Source organism: Epinephelus moara, chromosome 14, assembly GCF_006386435.1.
Source record: "Epinephelus moara isolate mb chromosome 14, YSFRI_EMoa_1.0, whole genome shotgun sequence".
Taxonomy (NCBI): Eukaryota; Metazoa; Chordata; class Actinopteri; order Perciformes; family Serranidae; genus Epinephelus; species Epinephelus moara.
The window spans coordinates 22,444,132-22,469,269 of NC_065519.1; the positions used below are offsets into that span (position 1 = coordinate 22,444,132).

Here is a 25,138-nt window from a genome sequence, read left to right on the forward strand (position 1 = left end):
CCGTCCCTGCTGAACCTCCAGCACAGATCCAGTGTATCAGTGGGTTCGCTTTCGGTCCGATCCGAAGGAATGTGAATGTGTTCTGCGCTCGAGGAGGAGACCTATTAATGAACGGTAAAGACAGATGAGTCTCTCTCATGCCAAGCAGGTTGCCGCAATTGGATTAGTGAGGCTGAGATTGGGATGGATAGCTGTCTATGTGCCAAGTGGCCATTAGCCCGGCCAATATGCCAATATAAGTGTACACAAAAACAGGCTCAGGATTCCCCTCAGTGATCTCAACACTCAGACTAGAGTCAGCAGCTGAGGATTTCTAAAGCATTAAAGCTGTGCGGACATACTAATGAGCAATAAACATTTATCAACTGTGATAATGTGGAGGTTAAATAGTTGATTTAATAGCTGATGTCTTTAATTTCAAGTGGCACCTGAGCCAGCTTCCCGTATCGCTTTCAATGTACAGGAAATACAAATATCAGCGTCCAGTACAAGTGATCTGTCAATGGCTGTCACACTGTACTTTATGAATGGAAAGCTGCCCGTTCCTGGCATGTATCAGAGCGGGTTGCTGTGTTTCCGAGGCTGATGTCATGTTCTCGGCGAGGCGATGATGGGCACTGTAGATGTCAGTGGACACCAGGGGCCCTTCTCCAACCAACTATACAAATGGGCATGAGTGTGAAGAGCTGGGGAAATGTTATCAATCACCCCGCGTCCCAGCGGAGGAGCTGCTGGCGTTTGTGTAGAGAGCCCCACTCATACTGATCCATATAAAAGGCTGTGTGATGTATTAGAGCAGATGAGCAGGGGCCGGCTCTGACACATGACTGACAGCTCATTTGACAGCCCCAGGAAAGTGTGCAGGGAAGTTTCAATCTAATCTAATGCTGCTGAAGGAATGAAATTGTGGTGTGAGATTATGTTTTCATGTTATATCCCCTCTAGGACAACACGGGCTGAATGGGATGAATATGATGTGGACGACCCCCGGTCGAGAAGGTACCCATGGAGTCAGACGCCGCAGTCGACTCTCAGTCGCGACCCCCTGACCCGTGCCTCTCCCCTCGATCCACCTCAGTCCGATGAATCAGGTTTCTGAGGAAAGAACAAGAAACTGAAACCCGGCTCAAAGCCATATCTGTGGGTAAACAAAAACATTTTTGTGTCATGCATTATCAATCAGCTGTCTCGTGGGGCTTTCCAAACAGGTAATCTCTGTCATTCAATCGCTTCACCGCAGGACCTGGGTCCTCCTGAAACGGGATAGCCACAAAACAGACATTAATATTAAGTGCAAGAGAGATCAGCTTCTCTTTGGCCTCCTCTCCCTTCTGCTTTTTTCATAAGTGCAGAATATCTGTGTAGGCCACCTGCATGTTGAAATCAATATCTCTTATTCTGCAGTATAGGCTTACACACATGTTTTTAATGCGAGGATACATTTTCTCATAATAAATGTCATATTTATTGACACAACATTAAATGAGCCCCTCGTAAAAATACATTTCCACACACCAAAGGTCACAGAGGTCACAGAACGTTTCTTAATTACACCAGAAATGTAAAATTATTTTACCAGAAAACTATTAAAGCCCAGGAGACTCAAACCTCCCAATGCGTCCTCCCACAATGATCAATCATAGAGCGCTAATTAGCCATTTTACAGCTATTAAAAAAAAGACGCTCAGCCCTTTCCATTATGCCCCATCTATTTTCCCACCATTATGGCCTTTTCTCTTTTTTTCCAACTTTTGAAAGTTATTAGAAACTTCTGCTGCACTGAGGAATAAAGCATCGACTTTCCATACTAGACGTGCCAGGCTTTCTTCCCCTCCGTCCAGCGCCTTTTACTCGCAGAATGAGGTCAGCAGTTGGCCCGCAAGCGTTGAGTGTCAGCTGCTGTTTTTCCATTGAAACAGACTATACTCGGGTGTTTAGCCCTCTGACAGCCTGACGTTGGCCTCTAAGCAGCCCGGTGACCACAGAACCTGATCCCACACAGTCAAGCGGCTGTGTCTGCCCGGTCTAAACTCACCTTCCCCAAAACATGCCACACAAATCTCTCCTCCCTCTACTTCCTGTAGCATGCCTCTCCTCTCCCGTTACCTCTCTCCTCTCCATCTGTTTCCACACTTCAGCTTTTCTGCGCGACGGTGTCCATATTTCCCTGCCAATACTGTGGAAGGCTCCTGCGAATGTTCGTATTGTCTAAGTGATCATTAAAATTTATGGCAAGCTGACTTCATCCGGCTTGCTAGGCCGTGCTGGCATAAGTCATAATTATGTGATGACACTGTAAGAAGCAGTGTCCACGCTGGCCCCTTCTTCCAGGCAAGTTAAATGATATAATTAGACCAGTAAGAGGTGAACGCTCCAGATTGGATAAGTTATTAAATGTTTGGATGAACCTGAGCTCCATTTCCCTAACTACCGCTGTCTTCCTCTCGCTCCTGCTCCCTCCCTCCTCCCTCCATTAGCCCATTAGCAGTTATGTGATACTATATGCTGATGGGGCAGTGGACAGAGAAAGTGGGTAAATTAAGCCTGACCAGTGGTTGTGTTATGGACTGCTCTTATAAGGTGCTACTGAAGGACACGGCAAGACTCAAGAGAACAGCACACGACCGAGGGACTACCACAGACCTGATGGTAGAGTAATGTGAGCTCAGCTGAGTTTGTAAACTTGAAAAATGTCGCTCTGACCTTCGTTATGATCCTGGACTGAACGTTATGTTGATTGCATTCATTAAGAACTCATACAGCTTGCTGTTTTCACCCCATGGAGCTATGGAAAGTGATTGTACTGTACAGCAAACACAGGTCAGATGGGCAAACATGTCAAATTTAACCCATCAGATTGCTCAATTTGTCCCCAGTTAAGCTGTAATAGAAGGCAGTGCACCGAGGTTGACAGCATGCCTACCGCTGGGCCCTTGAGCCTTGGTGTGTGCGCCTGTGTGCGCCTGTGTGCGCGAGCGTGTGTGTCGTGCTCCACCAGAGGGTCTCACCAAGCATGACTGCGTGTTATTCACACTGACGAGTTCCACTGTTCACTGTCACCTCTCATTGTGAGGGGATATAAGCCTGTGGAGAGAGCTGCGGCCAGGGGAGGGTGGAGGACAGAGGAGAGGCTGCAGGGAGCCCCCCATTCTTACAACCGCAGCCCAAGGACTAGTTTTTCTCTTCCAACGAGAGCTAAGCTGGATATTCCTAAATATCAGTCCTCATCCAACCAAACACCTGACAGACAGGAGCAGATATTCAGATGCAGCATGCTCAGCAGTCTGGTTAGGCTTCCTAACACATTCTTCCAGACAGTGGCGGAGGCCTGGCTGTGTGTGTGGCCGTATTCGGGGAGGGGTGGGTGTTATGGTGTTTGATTTGTTGTGAAGACTCGAGCAGCAGGACTCAGCAGAGTCCAGGTTGGCCCAGCAGGCCCGCCGAGAGTGACACTTCCTCTCTCTGTCTCGTCCTGCGGAGAGCCCTGACAGCAGGGACCTGGTGCTGAGCCGCGTCCCCGTTCATCATCACCAGAACCAACCACCCACAGCGGGTGGGAGGGTTGGAGGGGGGTGGGGGGGACTCGGTTATCTGTGTCACCCCACTGTCCCCCTCCTCCTCCTGCTCTGTCTTTGGCCCTTCTCCAGAGAGACCAAAAAGCCGGTCTCTCTCGGCTCCCTGATTGTTTTTGTTCCTGCGAGCAGACAAATAGAGTTTGGCCTCTTACAAAAGAAAATGCCGGAGCTCATCTGATCTTACTGCCCTAAGGAGTGGCCTGGCCTGAAGGGCTAGTGATTGGAAAATTACAGTGCTGCTCCAGCCATATTGTCAGGGAGTCTCCGCCAGACTCTTTTCTCTTTGTGTGAAAGGCCCTCAGCTGAATGGCCAATCGTGCACTTTTAACGCATCCATCAATACTGTGGAGTGATTGGCTGTCGACGGCGCTAATTTAGATCTGGATCATTTGTGTGGTACTCCTAATTTGGGTAATTTCTTTGGCTCTGATTACAGTGTAAGTGGATACAGAACAAGTTATGCTGGTACATGACATCTTTGCAAGGCAGATAAAACTTATTTTTAAAATGTCAGTTTTAGAGGAGCAGTGTGTAAGATTTAGAGGCATCTAACGGTGAAGATTGCAGATTGCAACCAGCTGAAACTTCTCCTTTGTGCCAAGTGTGAACTCCTGGTTAGGATTCCTTAAGTGTTCAGTGCTCAGTAGGTTTTTACCAGGAGCTGAATTATTTGCAGAGTTTTTCTGACACTGTTCAGCTCGTCCCTGACCCTATCTAGAGTCAGTGTTTGGTTTGTCCATTCTGGGCAAATGTAGAAACATGGCGGTGGAACATGGTGGACTCCCCGTGTAGATGTAAACAGCTCATTCTAAGGTAACAAAAGCACAATAAATTCTTATTTTTCAGGTGAATATACACTTAAACATACTTATTATATCTCATTACAATTGTGCATATCCCCTAAATCCTACATGCTGGACCCTTAATTCTGCAAGAAAAATCTAAACATACATTAATAATACATGCTCGCTGAACTGGTCAGCGAAACTCGATGTGAGACAGCAGTCAGAGATTTGGTCTTTGGGTGAAAATACCTGTTGCGGCTCCAGAGTGATGTTCAAGCCGCCCATTCCTGCCACACAAGTGGCTCTCTGAGAAGTGATTACAATTGGTGGGGGAAAAGAGGAGTAAAACAAGGGCCTTGTCAGCACAGACTCTCCAGATTTGAGGTCAATTTCGCCCCCTGATTGCGTGTGTTTTTGTGCGTCTGTGGGGGGAGGGAGAGACAGAGTGAGAGTTTACTGTTGCCTCATCGAAGCCATCATCATCACCTGACAAGCACAGGCTGAAGCCATTCTCATCCGTTTGTTTTTTTCCTACACCTACCATTCTTTTATTCTTCCTTGCCCCCCCTCCCTTTCCTCCTTTCTTCCCCTCATCCCTATCTCTGCTCCTCTTGCACCCCTTGGCCCTGGCCCTCTGCCTGCTCTTTCGCTCACCCCCCATGTTCGCAAATCACTTCTTCCCGTGTCAGCAGGTAAATTGTTTTGTCCTCCCATTCCCTGCTTTCATTACCTTGTGTAAATTAAGCGATATGTCGTCCACCGGTGCGCGCCAGAGCACTCACTGCGCCAACGCCAAAATCATGAGATTTGGCATAATAAATGAAGACAAACTGGCAGTAGCAGTGCTCCTCTCCGCGCGGGCTCGCCTTCATTATTCGCTTAACTTGCCGGAGAAAATGACTTAACCCTGACCTGTGTATTTCGTCCCATATTCACTCCAGATAAAAGCCTTTTTACAGCGCACAACAATTTATATTCCAGCAAAGAGGCTGCTTTTCTCTGTCAGTTTTCCAATCTCAGCTCCTGAACACACGTCATTAAACTTGTCTTGCCTTCCTGTATTTGTCCATCAGTCCTTCTTTTTACATAAAATCTGGCAGCATTATTCTGGAATTTGATGGCACCCACTCATTTTTTCCCCTTGGAATGTTTGATTGGAAGAAATATAGCCGGGCTGGGGCTATCTCCTCTCTTCTGTGGAATCATGCACTTGATGAAATAGTGTTCCCCCAGCAAGAATAATAAAAACAGACTTGTGCATTACAGGGGGCTCTCAATCTGCCAGCTGGGCTGAGCTGAGCGGGAGAAAAAAAGAAAAAAAAGCCCACCCTCCTCCTGACAGATTTTTATAGTTATCCCAGCAGATAAATGGAAACGGGTGACCAGGCTGGGGAAGGCCACTCTGGAGCCGAGCGCTGGCTGCAGGGCTGGACAATAGCTTGAGGTGTGGTGTGGACATTAAAGGGTCGACCACAGAGACGAGCTCACCGGCACCACCAGAGATCTCCTTTTCTACTGCTCAGAGAGAAACCTGTGAGCAATTGTGCCTACTATGAAAACACACCTCTCACACAGATAAACACAGTTTCCAACACCTTGCAACACAGTTTGGTTTATGTTACTAAATCTTTGTTTCTGTCCCCCATAGCTGGTGGTTGAGTGGTAGTGATAGAGAGGAAAGTTAAAGTCCTGTGTCACACTGTGGTCTAGCTCCATTGAGAATGAACTGTACAAGATGAAAAGGGTGATTGCAGCTGTCCTCAGGGTGATAGGTGTTCACTCTCCAATTTGGAAGTGTCAGCATTACTATAATATCAAGCTCATTTCAATGTAAAAGGTCACAGACACTTTGCATAAAATCTTTCTTTCACTGCTACTGGAGCAGAGCCCATAGTTAGTTTATTTAGTTAGTTTTGGTTCTTCATTGTAGCACAAGATGAAAGCTGTTCTTGCTTGTCGTAGAGCTACACATGAAACTTTGTAAAACCAGTTATGGGAAGTTTATTTAGCACTAGGGCTGAACCTAAAGATTCTCTTTATTATCAATTCATCTATAGATTATTTACTTGATTTATTGATTAGATGTCACAATTTCCTACTGCCTAAGGAGACGCAAAGCTAATTCAAAGTGCTTTACACATTGTAATGTAACACTCAATGGGAAACACTGTTTAAACGTTTAAACACAAATAGAAAAAAATTATTATTAAAAAAACTATTTTTAAAGAAATAAGAAAGATAAACACAGAACAAAGAGGTCAAGGTGTAGAAACGTGAAAATAATGTTTGTTTTATTCTGACTCTATATATGGAAGTTAAGATTTCACATATCAATGCAAAATAATAGTCAAAATAGGAGTATATTTTCTCCTACATTTGAACAATATTATAGTATTTGTTTTTGACATTTGAGTATGTCATTTTCCCTGAGAACAATTAGAGAAAAAAAGAAAATATCTGAAATTTCATGTTGACAGTGCCGAACAAAGACATTGACATGTGGGTTGTCACAAGTTATCCTTTTTGTAAGGCTTAGAATGACCTTAATATAAAAGTATTTTTAGCTAGAACAGTTAAACACCTTTTCTACATCAGGATTAAGTCAGAGCTCCTTTAAGTCTGTTATACAGAAAACAGTGATACAGGGTTAAGGGTTAAGTATTTATAAAAAAGAAATTGGTTAAAAAAGGAGCTGAAAGTTTGAATTATGGGAACAACAGAACATGAATTAAATGAGTAAAATCAATGACATTACCACCTGTCTTCCTAATGAATTTGTAGCCACTCAAGCAGGATTTTCATCTTTATGTCTTGTCCTCTTCAGCCTAAATCTTGGGATGATCAGGAGGTCCCTACCTGAGGGTTCAGGCTACAGCCTTTACCTATAGGTAATTTAGCTGCCATTGTAATTAGCATGTCTGGTAATTTTTTTGCTGAATTTAATGCATGAACTGATTGAGGGAAATATTTTTCCCTTCTGCTTTGACTTGATGGCCATTATCAAATTCAAGTGGAAAAACACTGAGCCCAATAGTCCTACAGCAGTAATGTGAAACTTCACAAAACCAAACTTAAGCAGCATTTTTATCACTGAAGTCAGGAGCTGGAAAGTGCTGGATTTAAACAGAGGTTAAAAAGTTCCACTGTGGATTACACTGTACCTTAAGATTTTGCCTTCTGGAAAGATAATCAGCCGTAAATGGTGCTCGTTTCCACCTAACAGGCTCTGATTAATCAGCCAAACTGAGCAGGCTAATCAATCTACTCTAGTGCTTCAGCGCCGGGCCTGGAGAGCTTTGTGTTGTCTGTGTCCTCCTCTGATCAGGCAGCAGTACAGTACAACACAAAACACACACAATTGTAATTTTATAAGTGGTGAGACGCTTAAGAATGCTTTTTGTACACCTTGAATACTGCTCATGTGTCTAACATTCTGTAGCACTGACAGACCTTCAAAGCATAACAAAGCACTGAAATACTGAAGAAAGAAATGACAAAAGAACACTTAGTTTCAACAAAGACACAATATTTCTAATTGACATATAATTTTTTAAAAGTGTTTTTGGGGCAAAATCTTGCTTTTTTGTAACACTAAGTGCAGTAATCACAATTTAACATTTACAACCACAACAACCAGTGGGTTCCCTGGGTCAGGGTCACACACTGGGCCCAGTTTTAGAAACAATAGAGTAAGTAATATCTGGCAAAATATACAAGATAAGAAGTGTAAACCCATTTCTTAAGACTGGAAACATGAGGAGAGAACATGACAAGAAACAAAGGTCAAAGGTTTACACATGAATAATACAGAGAGAATTACACCAGCAGTGACATGAAGACTTTTCAGTCACATAAACGTAAAGCCTTCTGCTGCTCTGTTTGAAGAATCGGACATTTTTGAGCTGACCTGTTTACACAGACATGCCTCGCAGATATCAAAAGAGGAGATAAAAGGGGCGTCAGTGGCTTAGTGGTAGAGCAAGTGCCCCATGTACAAGGCTGTTGCCGCAGCGGCCCGGGTTCGAGTCCAGCCTGTGGCCCTTTGCTGCATGTCATCCCCTCTCTCTCTCCCCCTTTCACACTTAACTGTCCTGTCCATTAAAGGCAAAAAATGCCCAAAAAAATATCTTAAAAAAAAAAGAGGAGATAAAAGATCATCAGACCGGGCTCCGTTTTCAACCTGCCACCTGCTAAATTGACATGTCAAACGCACCTTGGTGGAGCAGCTTGACATGGCCACCCATGACAGTGATGCATCTGAAACATTGTACAGGAGGGTCTCCAGGTACGCAGCACAACAAACAAACCCCCTATTTACTATTTGATTTGCTTGACAACAACAAAACAATGCTCCTGAGGTTTATGGGCGCAGCTTTTCAGATAATTTTGTTAATGGCGTATTTCACCTGGGGACAGAGGACCGGAGCCTTTGAATCCTAATGAGAGACCTGAGGGTTGGCTTTTTGACAGTCAGTCAGCAGGTATTGCTGTGGTTTTGATGGTTTTGGCGAAACTGGGACACACTTATAATGCTGAGGAACTGGTAATCGATATTAAAGGGTAGCCAATATTCAGTTGTGGAAAGTAACATTTAGGTCATGTACCCCAGCACTGTAGGTACAATATTGAGGTACTTGCACTTTACTTGTAAGTATTCCCATTTTATCCTACTTTATACTTCTACTACATTTCTAAAGGAACATTTTCAGCCACATATACAGTGTCTGACTGCTACAGTTACTGTTAGAGCTGTGGATTGAAGTCACATTACCTGGGTCACAAATTTGATGACCTTAGACTCGCAATTGGACTTGGACTTAAACACCAATGCCTGGTCACTTCATTTGGACTTGAGCCTTTTGACTTGAAAATGCTTGATACCTTCCCCCAAGTCCAAAGATCATACATTATGTTATGTAAAAAGTGTGCCTTGAATCACTTTATTTCCCTTCATTTCTTGAATCAGCTGACATTAACGCTATTCATTACCAGCAAGTCGTCACGTAATTCACAAGATCTGCTTTGTTTGAACCAATCCGACAGCATCCAATCAAGTTGCAGGAGAGAGCTGAATCTGCTTTTACGTCTGGAACCTCCCGTCTACAACAGGCTTGAGATGCGCCCTCGTTGAGGACTTGGGCTCAGATTCCAGAGTTACTCTCTTATTCTGAAGCCTCCTTAAGGAATCTGATCCCTTTGATTCGGTGGTGGGAACCTCTTGTGACCCCATGCCTTTGCTGACGCCAACCACAGCAGGATTCGAATCCTGGACCTTCCGCATGGAATACGACTTCTCTGAAGGATATTATGTTACTGAGCGCCAGTTGGAAAAAAACAATACCAAAGATATTTTTGTTGACATACAAAAACTACTCAAATGGTCAGCAATAACCAAATTGAGTACTGTGTGGGTAAAAAATTACAGATAAAGACGTAACAACTTCCAACAAAGTTGTATTGACAAATAAAAACAAATTTTAAAAACTATTTACGATTTCTGTAAATTTAATATTGTATTACTCTGTAGTTAAAATGGCATTTGTTGAAGAGCGCATTATGACTTGTTTAGGACTCAAAACTCAAAGTTTAGGACTTGAGACTTAAGTCGAGACTTGTCTGTCTTGACTTGGAACTTGTCTTGGGAGTTGAGTACGAATACTTGAGACTTATTTGCAATTTGCAAAACAAAGACTTGATCCTACCTCTGGTTATTATTTGCTTTAAAGATGGAAAAACAAAAATCATTGTTACAGCACTAAAATGCTGCTTACATGTTAATGCATCAATAAATCAGTAACAACCCATGTATATATGCTTTTGATACTTTAAGTATATTTTGCTGCCAGTACTTCTGTACTTTTGTTCAAGCAGGATTTTTTCTTGTGCTTGAGTGTATTTGAAGTTCTGGTATTGCTAATTTTGCCTAAGTACAAGGTCTAAATACTTTCTCCACTACTGCCAATATTATTTTAAATGGTCTGAAATCATGTTAAAAGTAGCAAAGAATTCAAGACCCCATCACAAGTATCCAAACATAATAAACTACCAGACACACTGTTACAAATTTATGGCTGATATTGAATTTAGTGTTTCAAATCTGTCAAGAAAAACTGTGACAAAGATCATTTAAAATGCAGAGAGCTCCAGTAGTTTGAGATGGGCAGCTTTGCTCAGTGCAGGGACTCCTCCACTCTAAAAGGACAGGAGAAAGAATGCTACAAACAAAGAGGAACGGAAAAAAAACTCGAGAATCCAACTCATTTTTTACTGTATGAAAGTTTCACAAGGTCGTTTGGAGAGTCGTGTTAACACAACACCTGAATACAGATTTGTTTCCTTGTTCTACAAGTCACGGAGTCCCGAGTCTTTAAGCGATCATTATTACCATACAAATAGACAGATCTATTTAACAACCCCCTTTTTATCGCATAACACTTATTCTTTAGTGTTGCTCCCTGAAAGGCACTGAAATGCGTCTCCCCCCTCCTCTTTTTTTTTTTTTTTGCAGGGAAATCGTCTCCGGGTTGATAAAGGCTCAGAGCAATAGAAGAAGCAAGGCTGACATCTTCTTAAGAGATGATAGGAGGGCCAAATCAAATAGGATGGAGCAGTCACTCTTTTCACAGATAGGTAGCTCATTTCTGGTGGCTGAGAGTTTGCATCCCTAGTGGCGCTCTGCCTGGGAAAGATAGCTCACTCGGACTCCATTCATTATTTCATTCCCTGCCTCCTCTTTTCACGTCTTAGCTGCTGCTTCTTCTTCTTCTTCTCTCTCTCTCTCTCTCTCTCTCTCTCTCTCTCTCTCTCTCTTTTGCTTTAATGAGTTGCCTATTTTTCTCAAGTGTTGATGGGGATCTTGGAATTTAGATTTGGAGACAAAATGTTTAATCACAAGCGTTTTTCATTTGTGGGAAAGAGGCAAAAATCAATTATTTCTATTAGACAATGCTGATTGGAAATGAATGGAAGTGGTAGCGTTTTTGAAACAAAGGCTCCATGGTGGCAAAGATAAGTGTCAGTCTTGCCCCCCTGAGGTAAGATGTGTGGTTTGGCTTAATAAGCAGTTCGCAAACATTTGCCATGAATCCACGCAGAGGGTTTGCCATGCCAATATAAACACAGGCACATAATTCATGATAACAGTACTTATAAGTCGGTAATTGTGAAATAGAAGTAAATAAGCCAATATCAAGCTACAAATCTTGCAAACTGAAGATGTTTTTTTATCTGTGCTGATACATCTGGATGTCCTTTTATCAAATATTATCATTCAATCTTGAGTATTCTTTACTTTCTGATCTCTGTCATTAGTCGTAGAGGTTTTCGCTGCAGTATAACTTCCCAGTAAGTCACAGGAACTTTTCCCGGACACTATTTACAGCCAGACTTAATCAATCAAGCACAAGCTCCGCATGATATTCAGCCCGGCACTTCCTGAAGAGCACTTTGCTATCATATCCCTCACATTCTTTGCAAATCCCTTTGAAAATTATTTATAAAAATTAACTTCTCTTGCAGAGGGCTCATTGAAAAGAAGAATTACATGAAAGATAAAACACTTTATCACCAGTGAAAGACTAGACAATGTACGTTGAGAAATTGGGAAGATGGCAGAAACAATGAATATTAAGTGCCTAAGAATCTAAAGCTGCTGACTAAATTGAAACTGTATATCCTGAGGGGGCAAGGTTTCCAAATTGCTAATTACTGCCTCTGAAAGGGGGCTGTTTCTGATATGTTTGCTTGTGAAAGGCTGCCGCTTAATGAAGCAGTGGCTCAATTTTTTTTTTTTTTTAATATTCCCTCTCTCCAGCTTTCAGGGCTCTCTCCGGACTTTCCTCCCAGGCCAGAACAATGGCGGGCCCAGGAGCCCAGCTTCCCCACAGGCCCCGGCGAGAGGAGGCCGGGGGCTGGGTACTGAGGGAGCCGCTCAGCATGCTGAAATATGGAGGCGACAGATAAGGTGGCAGCGGCACAGAGAGGCCCTCTCCCATGGGCCCAAGGGGAAATTTGCAGTTATTAAGAGGAAGATGAGAGAGATTAAATGGCTTTTGTACTCATTTTCACAGACTTTTATTTTTTTTATTATTTGGGCTGCCTTCATCTGAGAGATGAAAGAAGTGGTAAATGACTTTTTTTTTTCTTTTTTTGTGCTTCATTCAGCAACACACTGGCTTTGAGAGACAATTCTTCATTACTGAGAGTTGTCACACATCATGAAACACTTGTTAGTGCGCTATTGTTTTAAAAGGTGCAGAAATAATAGAATTACGGTAATCTACAGATAATCTCAAACATAACATGGGTTAGGAATGTGTTTGAGGAAATTACAATATGTTACATACATGTAGATTTATCAAGATGATGAAAATCTTAAATCTGTTTGATTTCCATTGAAACTCTGTCACAGAAGGTTTGACTCAACTATATAACAATTACTGAGGTAAATGGTTAATGAACTGCATTTATACAACACCAATGCACACTCACAGACTCACACCTACTGTAGATGGCAACGGAGGTACTGTACAACACCATTGACTAACTTCAGGAGTAGTTGGGGTTTAGTGTTTCACTCAAGGACACTTTGACATGTGAACAGGGGTAGCTGGGGATCAAACCACCAACTCTGTGATTAATGGGTGACCTGCTGTCTCTTGTTTTGAGGTCTTTGTGTGTGATTTATATTGTCTTGCATTGCATTACATTGTGAGTAGGCCATTGCTGGTGCATCACCTGACAATATAATGCAATTCAGTGGTGACACCATACACAGTGCTTTTAAAAATCACCTTTGTGAGACAGTCACAACAAAAACTGGACTTAATTTTAAGACTTAAAGTAAGTTTATATTTAGTAAAAAAGTATGTGAAGATGCTTTGAAACACAACTTAGCTTTTTGTGACAGGGACTGGTTGTTTTGTTTTGGGGGTCTGTAATTTCCCAATAATTTCTTAAGTAGTTCCTGGAAAGACCCTTTTAATTTGGTGATATTGTCATATTAAGTTCAGGGTTATTAAGTTGTGTGGAATTTGTTTGTCTTTTTTTTGTTTTGAATCGTCAGACTTAAAATAAGGGGGACAGAGCGCTTGCTGTCAGGGCCCCGAGGCTCTGGGACAATCAGCCCAAGGAAATCAGGTCGGCTGTGTCAGTGATCTCTTTAAGTCCCTTCTTAAAACATATTTTTGTAGAAGAGGCTTTTCCTGATTTTACTTGGGTTGTCGGTGCAGATTCTCAGTCATCCAGGTCATGGTAATCATAGGTGCTATATCGTAGGCAGCTGGACTTGCTTGAGTTTCTTGAAGACGTTTTGCCTCTCGTCCAAGAGGCTTCAGTTCAGAACTAAAGACGCCTCTTGGATGATGTCCTCAAACAAGTCCATTTGCCTACGATATTGCACTTAAGATTCATTTAAACTATTTTTTTCCTTGGTTTTTACACACTTAAGTGCTTTTGTTAGTTCTTTTAGAAGTTGTCGTTTGCCTGTTTTAGTTATTGACGTGTAAAGCACTTTGTAACTCTGTTTTGTAAAGTACTTTATGAATAAAGATCATTATAAAATAAGAAAATATAGTGGAACACCTCAGTATGAGAAATACATATAAACAAATCTGAGACTTTCTGGGGGGTTGGGGTGGCGGGCGATGACTCGTGACCCTAGTATTTCAACAATCCTAGCTACGGCCCTGATGGTTTAAATATACAGGGACATTTTGATTTTTTCATCCAAGAGCCCACTATAGGAAATAAAATAATTACTACACTGCAGGATTTCTATTGGCTAACACAGACATAGTACAGGGAAACTGCAATGAAATAATTAAATAAATAAAGTCTAAACCTATAGTTTGTCAGCTTGCCATAGAGTTGTTATGGTGATCTTGTGGTAATATTAAACGCATTATCTGCAGCACAGCAGACTGACTTTTTGGTTTTTATCTGCAGGCGCACTGTGGTGGTGTGGCGAGCTGTCAGCGAGGCGGAGACACCTGATTGGCTGGACAGCAGGGCGGAAGTGCGTCTGGTGGTGTCCCAGCTGTGCTGCTGAAAACAAAACAAGACAAGCTGCGACTGGTGAGTGCTCAAACACAGAGGACTGTGTGCTGCCTATTGTTACATAACATCACGATAGCTGCTCTGAGTCATATTGTGACACGGTTACTGTGCTAAACTAAACGCTGTTAAACGGTGTGTTTCGCTGATAGTTAACAGAAGGAGGATGTGTGGCTGTACTGGCTGTTCAGGCTGTCCTTGTGCTCAGCTCACGTGTTAGATGTTATGTAACACAGAGCATACAGGCAGACCAGCCTGCCTCTGCCATTGTGTTGCTGCACTGATGTTGCAGCTTTCTTAGCTAGTAATGGAGATGCGGTGGGTGTTTGTTAGCTGCTGGTGGTGTGCAGGCGATCAGACAACCGTTTCAATCAAACAAGGGAAGCCTGAAAGTTTCACAGTTATATGCTGCTAGATAGGCATTATCCTGGGTATATTTGATCAGATCTACCTTGGCATTTCTGGGTCCATTTTTAGCAGAGAGATTACAACCAAAGATGGAGATGACATCACTTCCAGTGGTCAGATTAGATTTCAATTGCAAGAGCTCCTTGTAAGATGTGTCATTTAATATCAGTGCTCAACAATTAGCTTATATGGGTCTATTCTGTCAGTGCCTAAATAAAGGACATCTGTGCAAATGAAACAGAAGTTTGACCCTGAACCATATGTAATATCTCGCTTATCTAGAAGCCAAAGATCTTTAGATGCACAGCTGAGAATTTGTACTCTTCCACTGGCCGTTGGGGTTGGGCCATTCAACAGTATTCAGGAGGAAAACAGATTATGTGAGTTATGTGATTTGGGTGAAGTCGAAAGTGAGTCCCATTTTCTTTTATATTGTACAAACTATGATGACTTCAGAGAGTAAATGTTCCATGAAATGGTTTGTCTAAACCAGGGGTGTCAAACATATGGTCCAGGGGCCACAACTGGCCCGCCAAAGGGTGCATTTGGGCCCACTGGATGGCCTTGCACACATAATAGTGATGCACGTGTGAAGTTAAACAGTGAGTAGTATTCTTTAAGTAAAAATGTTGCTTCAAATGCTTTTCCACCAGAATACAGATCTTTTCTATAACTTCAGTTTGGTGTGGTGATGTAAGGATTACTACACAGGAGTAGAAATGTACAGAAAAATACACATGTAATGCCAGTGAGTAGTCGACTTAATGTGGAAAAACTGAGAAATATTGTTGAAATTGCATTTATTTATTTGTCATCTGTTTTGTAAATGGATTAGCGTTTTTGAAATGTACATCTTTAAACAAAAAAAGGGACAGATTTGGAGGTGTTTGTTATATCTAGGATATTATGCAATGGTTTTACTGCTCCGGCCCACCTGCGATCAAATCAGACAGTATGCCTGTGAACTAAAATGAGTTTGACACCCCTGGTCTAGACCCTAACATTTTCTGGTGCTCAGATGGTTGTTTAATTAGTACTTATTTTGATTTTCGTCAGTGCTACATGGTAAATGCCTTCATGAGTGATCCATGAACTTGATCTTAGACAGTGACAATCTGATTATGTAGGAGGCTTTTATTGGTTTGCTACATTTTCCCTCCGTTTAATGTTGTCTGAAAATATGTACACTGGACTCTGGTCCTGGCTTATTTTGATTTCATGGTGTCTTCGAAGGCCATGCAGGCTGGTCATTACTGCATGCATGGCACAATAATAAAATTCCTTCCTTCCTTCTTTCATTCATATACAGAGAGAAATCTTCTCTGGAAAAAGCAGAAAACATGTTTCCATTGGTAAAAACCACAGTTACAGACAACTTTGGGTAGAAATGGGTGTATGTAATGTTATGTTTGTTGAGATATTGATAATGATGGGGTATTGAAATGTTCTGTAAAATCCCCTGAGAAACAGTTTAGGACTAAATAACCAAGACAACAATATGAGTTTTGGATAATTCAGCATATGAAATACCTAACAAGATACAAGATACATCACATTGATGCAAAAACCATATGAAAATACAATACTGAACAAAATCGAATGCTGCCATAAAACAGTCTTGCTCGTTGACTTGCAACTTTGCTCACAATGGCATCATACACCTAGAAATCGTAAGTGACAACAATCACAACAGAAACGATAGACAAATGTATATCATCTCATGGTATATAATGTCACCCTGTCAAATATATTTATTTTTTCAACCCCTGCTACCACAATTACTGGTTCACCTGCACTTAACCATTTGTAATCAAGGTCATTAAGTGTGATGTCACTCTTGGGTTCCTAAATGCATTGAAATGGCTTAAAGGATTTTGCCACATAGCCATTTTGGAGCTAGAATCCCAGAATTGCCTCAACCATCTTGACACTATTTAATATGCTTACACCTTTTTGTCCAGTGAACATGGCCCCAAGCAAAGCTGCCACAAAGTCCCAGTTTATATGAAGTGAAATTAGCTGCTGTGACGGTGTATCAGTCCTGCGGAAAATGAGGATTGAAACCATCTCAAATATTCAGAATCGATATGCATTGATACGTATTAACATATGTATTTTGACAACACCAGAATATAGTGGTCATCAGAGGAGCTGTCTCTTTAGGCACTTCAGCATTAGCTTCACATTCTGCTTCTGTTTATTGTAATAGCTGTTGTATGTCCGACTGTTTGTTTTCATGTAGCATCATCCATGATGTTAAACTCTTTGTCTTGACATCACCTGAGTTTACTCTGTTGTACCTTTGTTTCCAGCACCATGATGGATGAGCTGGTGCAGGACCTGGTGTCTGCTCTGGAGCAGACCTCAGAGCAAAGCAAGCTTGGGGAGCTGTGGGAGGAAATGGTCCTGAGTCCACTGCACCAGCGCAGGCAGATCCGCCGCCGCAGAGGCCGCAAGCGATATCGCGAATCTTCCCTCTATCCGCTGGAGCACAGACAATGTTGGATTGAGGCTTCTGAGTCCAGTTTGGACGAGACTAAAGGATACAGGAAGAACTCCTCCTCAACCATCACCACCTCCATGGCCAACTGCAGTGACTCTGACGACATGACTCCAACCAACCGATGGCGCTCTGTCATGAGAGGCCCGGTCAGGACTAGGCAGCCCTCCTGGCCAGAATCTGACTCCTTCACTGAGAATAATCCAGGAAGGCAACTCAGGAGGCGGAGGAAGGTCAAACGTATGACCTCAGATGTCACAGTTAGGCTGCAGCAGAAGTTAAAAGTTTCCGGTGTAGATAGGAGACGGAGACACAGGCCGTCCAGGATGCAGCATCTGTCAGGATCAAAGAAGAGGTCTGGCGGTTGGGTGGGAGCAGACCGACAGACCGAAGGAGCCCGGCTGATGGGAAAAGAGTGCTGGAAGAGGAAGATGGCCAAGGAACACAGAGAGGCTGCGGATGAGAACATGTCTGAGGGGTAATGTTAAATTCAAGAAAGGATATTTATACTTTCTTCCTCTTTTTGTTTTTATGTCAGAGTCAGAACTAACTCTTCATTTATTACAATTTAATCACACAGTTAGACCTTAAAGAAAAAAAGATCCAGCCCGTATTTGGGAATATTCAAAAAGCTTTTAGGTTCATTATTTGTCCCAGTTTTCAAAAGCCTACGTTTAATTGACAGCATTGCAATAAGCCAAATGTTAAGCTTGTCATCGTTTAAAAAGTCAGGATTAAAACCATACTGAAAAAGGAGCACAAAACTCTAAAAGCCCTTTTTACCCTTTAAATGGAAAGTTACCAAGGCAGTTAAACCCATAACATAAAAGTCATGGGCATAACTACTATCAGACAGGAGCAATTAAACAAGGCGACATTTAAGATGATCTATACTGCCTGTCTTCATCGAGCCACTTGTCAATATTCAGCGTGTCCTCAACTAAACCAAAAAAAAAAAGTATCACAATCATACCGCTCCACTTTAAAGTATTGAGTTGACATTAAAAATGAATGATAGAGTCTCTTCATCCTCATCTCCTATAGCTGAAATGATCACCAGGGAAGGATCTTTGATAGTTATGCCTCCGGGCATCCGCCAGCTCATTATTTCCTTTCGAGAAATATTGTCACAAATAAATAAGTGACTTGGTGTGGTATTGATTTGTTTTGAAATGAATTCCTTTCTTGGGCTGGGTAATTAAAGCCCGGCCTGTCCCAGTGTCCCTGAGTGCAGCCTCTTGTGTGCATTTTATTTAGCAAAACTAAATGTGGCTGTAACTGGCAGCAGAGAGGGGCATTATATTATCACAGCAAAGCAAAGATTACAATATACTGTGGAACCAAAATTACTAAATGTGACAGATTTTGTTCCAAAATGACTGATAATTATGTAAGCTGTCATCTTGTCCCAGTGTTTTCTGGCATAAAGAGCTGCAACTAATGAGTATTTCTGTTTTTATTAATCTGATGAATATTTTTTATTAATCATTTGATCTTTTTAACATGAGGAAATCATAAAGTTAAAGTCAGTGTCTTCAAATGTCAATACTTTAATTTATTTTGTCAAAGCAGCAGTCCAAAACCCAGTATTAAATTTACAAGATAGGCAAGTTTATTTGTGTTGCACCTTTCGACAACAAGGTACAATAATTCTCTTCTACAGTGCTTTACAGGTACAAGACATAAAAAGGCTACAATGATAAAATACCAAAATACAAATGTTGTGTCAATCCATGCAGTAAATGTTGAGATATTTCACTGGAAAAGTGAAAGTATAACCTGTCGGTGGTAGGGCTGGTTTATAAGGAGAAAATCAAATGTCACAATATTTTTGAGGGATTACCTTGATATCGATATTGTGATAAATTATGTGGATATAAGGACTAAGTGGGTAATGGCAAATAGTAGAACAGCTACAACTGTCTGGTAAGTTCTGAAAATTACATGACTTCAGTGTGATGTAGCCTTTATACCAGGAAAAGACAACTCTTTTGATATTACAATATCCAGAATCCAAAACGATATCTAGTCTCACATCACGATATCAATATAATATCGGTATTTTGTCCGGCCTTAGTTGGCGGTACAAGAGGAAAAGTCAGTAGATTAGTTTTTAGGATTCATTCTCTGGTGTTACCTGCCCTGCTTTGACAGGTTACCAGCTCTGTTCCGTTGTTGGGAACGCTGTCTAATTAACATTAATTTAGCTTGGCCAGTAATTAGCTGGTAACTAGCTTCTAGCAGTCCGGACTACTCTGCAAAAGGAAGGACGGTGAGGCGTTCGGATGCCGTTCACCAACAACAGTTTTATTGCAGTCTTCACAACAAAACAACAAAATGGCCTTCTCATGAGGTCTAACAGTATCCCTGAGCTTATCTAGACACTTAATGCTGCTGACTATCATCACTCTTTGCCACCTGCTGTCTTCACCGTGACACACCGAGAGAGCTGCTTTTCTCCATATACACCATGAAGTACATGTCACACCCTCACAGGTTACCCACAAGGCCACCACCCTTAAAGGTGAAAAAGGGTTGGCTGGTAACACTGGGGACAACGAATGTCTGTACAGAAGGTCATGACAATCCATTTAACAGTTGTTAAATCTGGTCTAATGTGGTGAAAAGACTGACTGACAGACATTGCCAATCCTACAAAAACACAGAAGGTGAAATTAGTAAATGTTTTGCCATTTCTGCATAAAAAACATCAACTATTAATTAATTGACAAAATTGTTGCAGATTAAATTTCTGTCAGTGGATTTACTGAAATATTGACTAATAATTTCAGTTCTACTGGTATCAGCACTGGTATGTATAAATAACGTGGTATATTGGATTAGTTAGAAATTCCAAAGCTACGACTTTCCATACCATCAAAAACACAGATGCTCCATTTTCTATTAAACTGATACGGAGATGCTGTATTGAGGCGATGTAGTGTGCAGTGTGCGCCACCAGAGGTCAGTCTCTATTTGTGGAACAGGTAGCTGAGCTGAGAAAGACAGCAGATGCGAATGGTGGGGATAAAAAAAATATCAAAAAAGAAAACTGTCTCTACTCCTGTCTGAAAGCATCACCACAAATATCTTTATCTTGGGATGACTCCTTCTAACTATAAAAGCAGTCATTAGCTGCACGATTTGATTCAACACATCATCTCTGTTCAGCGCGCTGATATATCGTAATCCGCCGCAGCGACAAGTGTCATTGGGTCCTCCAGCAAAAGGATACTTATTTCCAGTTAAACATTATTCTATAGTAGCAGGCCATAAGTATTTAAACCCATCGAGATATCTCTAAGTATGCTTATTTCATTTTAGTAACAGAGCATTGTAGGCTAGACAATGAAATTCATGCTACAATGACTTAAACCGCAAGTAGCGTAGCTTTTGTGGGTTTCTTTAAACACAAATTCTGTCATTTACCATATACGCATGTGAAATGGCAGAAAGGTATTAAGGTATGAAAAAATAGATACTTGTATAAATGGTATTTTGGCATTAAATACCTCGTATGGTCCACATGCATACAGACAGAAAAGGTGGGCAGCACAGTTCAGTTGTGTGTGATGATAACATTCAACAACACCCAGTAGTCTTTTGAGCCTTGGAGTTCCTGTTCTCAGTATCTTGCCTCGCTCCTGCTCAATATATTTCATTTGCCAATCTCATTATCTGTTGATCATATAAAACATGTGAGAAGAAGACATTTGAGGTAAGCGGTAATGGGACAGACAGAAGGCTTTACATCTTCTGGTTTAATTTGTGCTGACCTCCCTAGCCCCTAAACGGTACTTGTTTTCTTACTTTATGGAAAAATCAATAGCCGTTCTGACAGAAAACAGCTCCGGAGAAGAAATAAATGGGAACACCAAGGCACGCTGTCAATCATTTCTCACTTACACAACGCCAACGCTCTTGATTGCTGCTCAGTAGACTGCCACACTGCACTGAGGGCTGAACAATCTAATGGTTAAGCTGCAGCGGAGGCAAAGGATACGAACAAATGGCAGCCGTGATGAGAGGTTGACAGTGGTACAACAGCAATATTTATACTCAGAGTGTACGCTCCATTTAATGTCAGACACAGATGCCATTGTTGAAATGTCTTTCGAAGCACTCGGATTTCTTTGGTCTCCATTCATTCCATTAACCTTTTTCATATGGAGTGTCTGGTCTCTTAAAACGTGCCTCTCCTCAAGGTCACTCCTCTTACGCACAGACTGAGTAGAGCTTTGCCTTCAGCCACCCAAGTTCAAGGGGAGCAGATGTTGGCAGCTCCAGTTGGGCTCCACATCCTTGATTAGACCTGGCCCAGCCTGCTGGCAGTGAGGCCACCTGGCACCCAGGCTGGCCCAACAAGCAGGCCTCACCTGTGGGTAGATGCCGTCCCGGGCTCAGCCTCCATCTCCAGCTGTGAGCTGCTACTGGTGATTTTGACTTGCCACCAGAAAAAACAAAGCCACCGCGCGTGATTTTCTCACACTCGGCTTTATCACGCTGTAATTTATATTTTGAAAACTCTATGAGGAGTTTTGGAGGAAGCAGTGCAGCATTTGCCGAAGTTAATTTTCATAAATCTCTGAGACTAATCCAATTACTGCAGCTCAGGGATGGTGGGATAACCTTATAATCAGACACCCATGGAAGAGGGCATGGATTTGGGTTGGGGCCGCTTGTTTGAAGAGCCCACAGATCCATTGTTATCAGCGCTTTGCCCCCCTCCGTCTCTGCCTCTTCTTTATTCTTCTGCAGAATGAGCCAGGGCTCAATAAATGGCGGCTAGCCTGTAATCTCTGTGCAAACTGGTCTGCCTCTCCCAGGAGCTGCGGATTATATCCTAATGATTAGTGCTCATCTGGATACTGTGTTTTGCTTCACCTCTTTGGCTTGTATAGAGACAATAGGGCCATGTGGGGACTTAAGTTCAGCTTTAAAACACTGGAGTGCATTTTTTTTTTTTTGCCCTTGCCTTTGTTTCACCATGGACATATGGTATTTTATGTAATTAAGATTTATTTGTTTCTGTAGCACCTAATCCACAACAGAATATCTTATGACTGGGGGAAGTGCAGTTTTGTGTGTGAGCCAAAGTTGGGCCAAAATGTTTGTCAGCTATCTTGGCAAAGGTCACTGCTGGAGAAGGAAGAGGTGTTTCTTTAGGTCCCAAGAAAAATGGGGGTCTCAATTATTCATGGCATTAATTAGGCAGTACTTAATGGAAACGGTTTCACATCGGCCCTGTGCTGCTCCAAGCGACATCACATTACACCTTTAATACGGATAAATACTTAATGGGTGTCTCTAATTAATTGTTTATACCAGTGATTCTTTTCAAACTTTGAACAAAATCCCTCCAATAGGAAGCAACACACATTTTTTTACTTACAAAATGAAAGAAGATGTCACACTGCGAGAAACGGTTAATCAACACTGGTTCCAAATTTCTAAGAAAGGTTGTGGAATGAAGCATAAAATCCAAAGTGGTTGTGTTTGTAGAGCTTGTGGCTGTGTCCTCGACTGATGTTGAAGTGTTGAGTGCTCCAGATGCCAGCCAATGTGTCCAGAGGTGGGGTACAGCTGAGCAGAGGCCCGGGGAATCAGTCTGGAGAGAGGGCTGAAGGGGTGGGAAGGGGGTGGAGGGACGGTCCAGGACTGCATGGCGAGGCCAGACATCCTCCAGATTCCCCGGAGAGGCCTGCTCCCTCTCACATCTGCTTCTTATGGATGTGAGGGGAGATGATGCAGGACCATCTGGCCAGGAAGACACACAGGCTGGACAGACATTTTTCTGATCCTGCCATCACTTGCAGGCCTCTGCAATATGGTGAAGCACGGTATCAGCGCATATCTGACCCTCCAGCTTTCTCCTGTAAGCAAGGTCAGCGATGAAAAACAGGAAGAAAAATGCAAGGCAATCAAGAGCATCAGGCCCTCCCTCCTTCATAAAGTAGTTTGGATGAAGATTAGCTTTATGCAAAGGATATAGCTTCATTATTGTATATCTTTCTTATAGTCAACAAATTTCATGAAAAAACAAAACCAACAATGAGTTAGTCTGTCTCTCTCTGTCAACATATATGGTACCTTTTATCTTGTGTTTCTAGAGTTATGTGTTTCTGCCAACACATTTTGCCGTAGTATTTTGCACCAGGAGCAGGATGGGAAATCATCTCAAAAGGAATCTAGTTGCACTCTTGCAAATACTGAGCCTGCAACATCCCCAGGCTTTGCAAAATCTTATAGTCTGTGACTAAAAAAATATTGTGTTTAGAAGTGAGAGGGTGTCAGACTTAATTCTTTTCAAAGTCTTCTAAAAGTCTTTTCAAACAAGGTACCCACAAATCCCAGATAAAGTGTTTTAAAAGGAACTCAATGATTTCAATGATCTAAAAATAAGGTCTTAATTGGTATGGAAATGTTTGAAATCAATCATTCAAACGTCCTCAAAATGCTAAAACATAGGAAGTACGGCATGATAAATCAGTTTTCTGATGCTGCATTGTAAAATCTCAAAATCATCAGTAATATTTTTAAATAAACAGATTTTTTTAAAATAGTAGAAACGGTAGATCAATGGTGGACTCATTGATGTTTTCCAGACTGAGCCGGTGTGAGCGTTAGCTATTCTGCACAGATTTAAAAAAAATCATTCCTAAATTTTACATTTAATTCAGAGTAGCATTTAAAATGTCTTAAAAAGTCTTAAATCTAACTTGCCTTAGGAACCCTGTCTTGGCGTGTATGATAGGCATTAACCTTAACCTGTCTGAGGCCCTCTGCCCCAAAACCATTTGTTTCTAAAAAAAAATTAGCTGGCTAACACTGACCCATATATAAAAATCAGGGGTGTAAATATAGACAGCGCAGGCAGTGCGGTTGCACTGGGGCCCATGGGGTGGGGGGCCTGTAGAGAGAGTTGTTGGAGGGCCTGCTCTTTCTTGAGCAGAGAAGGGGTCGTGCGAGTGATTCAGCTTACCAACTCAGAAATACGCCTGTGTTCAAGGAAGCACTCACTTTAAACTACAAATGCTGTCACCTGCTATATATACCCTGGAGAAGGCCAACCAATCTCTGTCAGTGTCTCTTTTTTTGTAAAATAGTCAGCAGATATCTTCAGAAATTATGAAGTAAACTATAAAAAAAAACTCATTAAAATAAATATTTTTTCATTTTATTTTGTATTTTTGTCATACACAGATTTGCAGTGGTAATTGCTGGGTAGTATGTATATTGATGTCCAATGTCAAGTCTCTTTGGGTCATGTGACAATACTATAAAATATATGGTAGCTGTTTGGATGCAAAATCTGGCACTAAGGCCCGTCATAATGGTGTGCACTGGGGCTCATCCTAACTACTGTACGCCACTCACAGAAATGTTGATCAAAATAAAGAAAGTGAAATTATCCTGTTTCATTTCAAAAAGGCAAAGTAATTTCCTAAAACAGCTGTGCACTGTAGTTTTTAGCAAACGTTAACAAAACAGGAGTAAATATTGCCTTTGTTGGGGATTATTTTCATCTGTGGATCAGCACACATTAGTGAGCATTATGTGGCAGCAGTACAACCTATACTGTGTGAGAATGACTCGAAATAAAGTCATGAAGTACCCCAGTGCCACCCTGTTCAATTATGTGACTTGTTCTTTAAGATAACCTGTATTCAGAAAAGGGCTTTAGGAAATAGAAAAATATTTCTAGATATGTGTAGCTATACTGTGCTTGCTGATTTTGCTTGTTATAAGTGAGCAATGACAGCACTGTGACAGTTTACTTTCAGAGAGAGCAAATCCTTTTTTGTGCGTTCATCTCT

At 41.7% G+C, this 25,138-nt stretch overlaps 1 protein-coding gene across 1 annotated transcript in view; it reads left to right on the top strand.

Annotated features, from left to right (window-relative positions):
• The first annotated feature begins 14,362 nt into the window (after positions 1–14,362).
• LOC126400866 (G patch domain-containing protein 2-like) overlaps positions 14,363–25,138 on the top strand; it is a 29,497-nt gene continuing 18,721 nt past the window's right edge. Inside the window, exons 1-2 of the mRNA XM_050061852.1 lie at positions 14,363–14,434; positions 17,134–17,799. Coding sequence (XP_049917809.1) covers positions 17,138–17,799 — 662 coding nt within the window. The 5' untranslated portion in view covers positions 14,363–14,434; positions 17,134–17,137. The remainder of the gene's footprint in view (positions 14,435–17,133; positions 17,800–25,138) is intronic.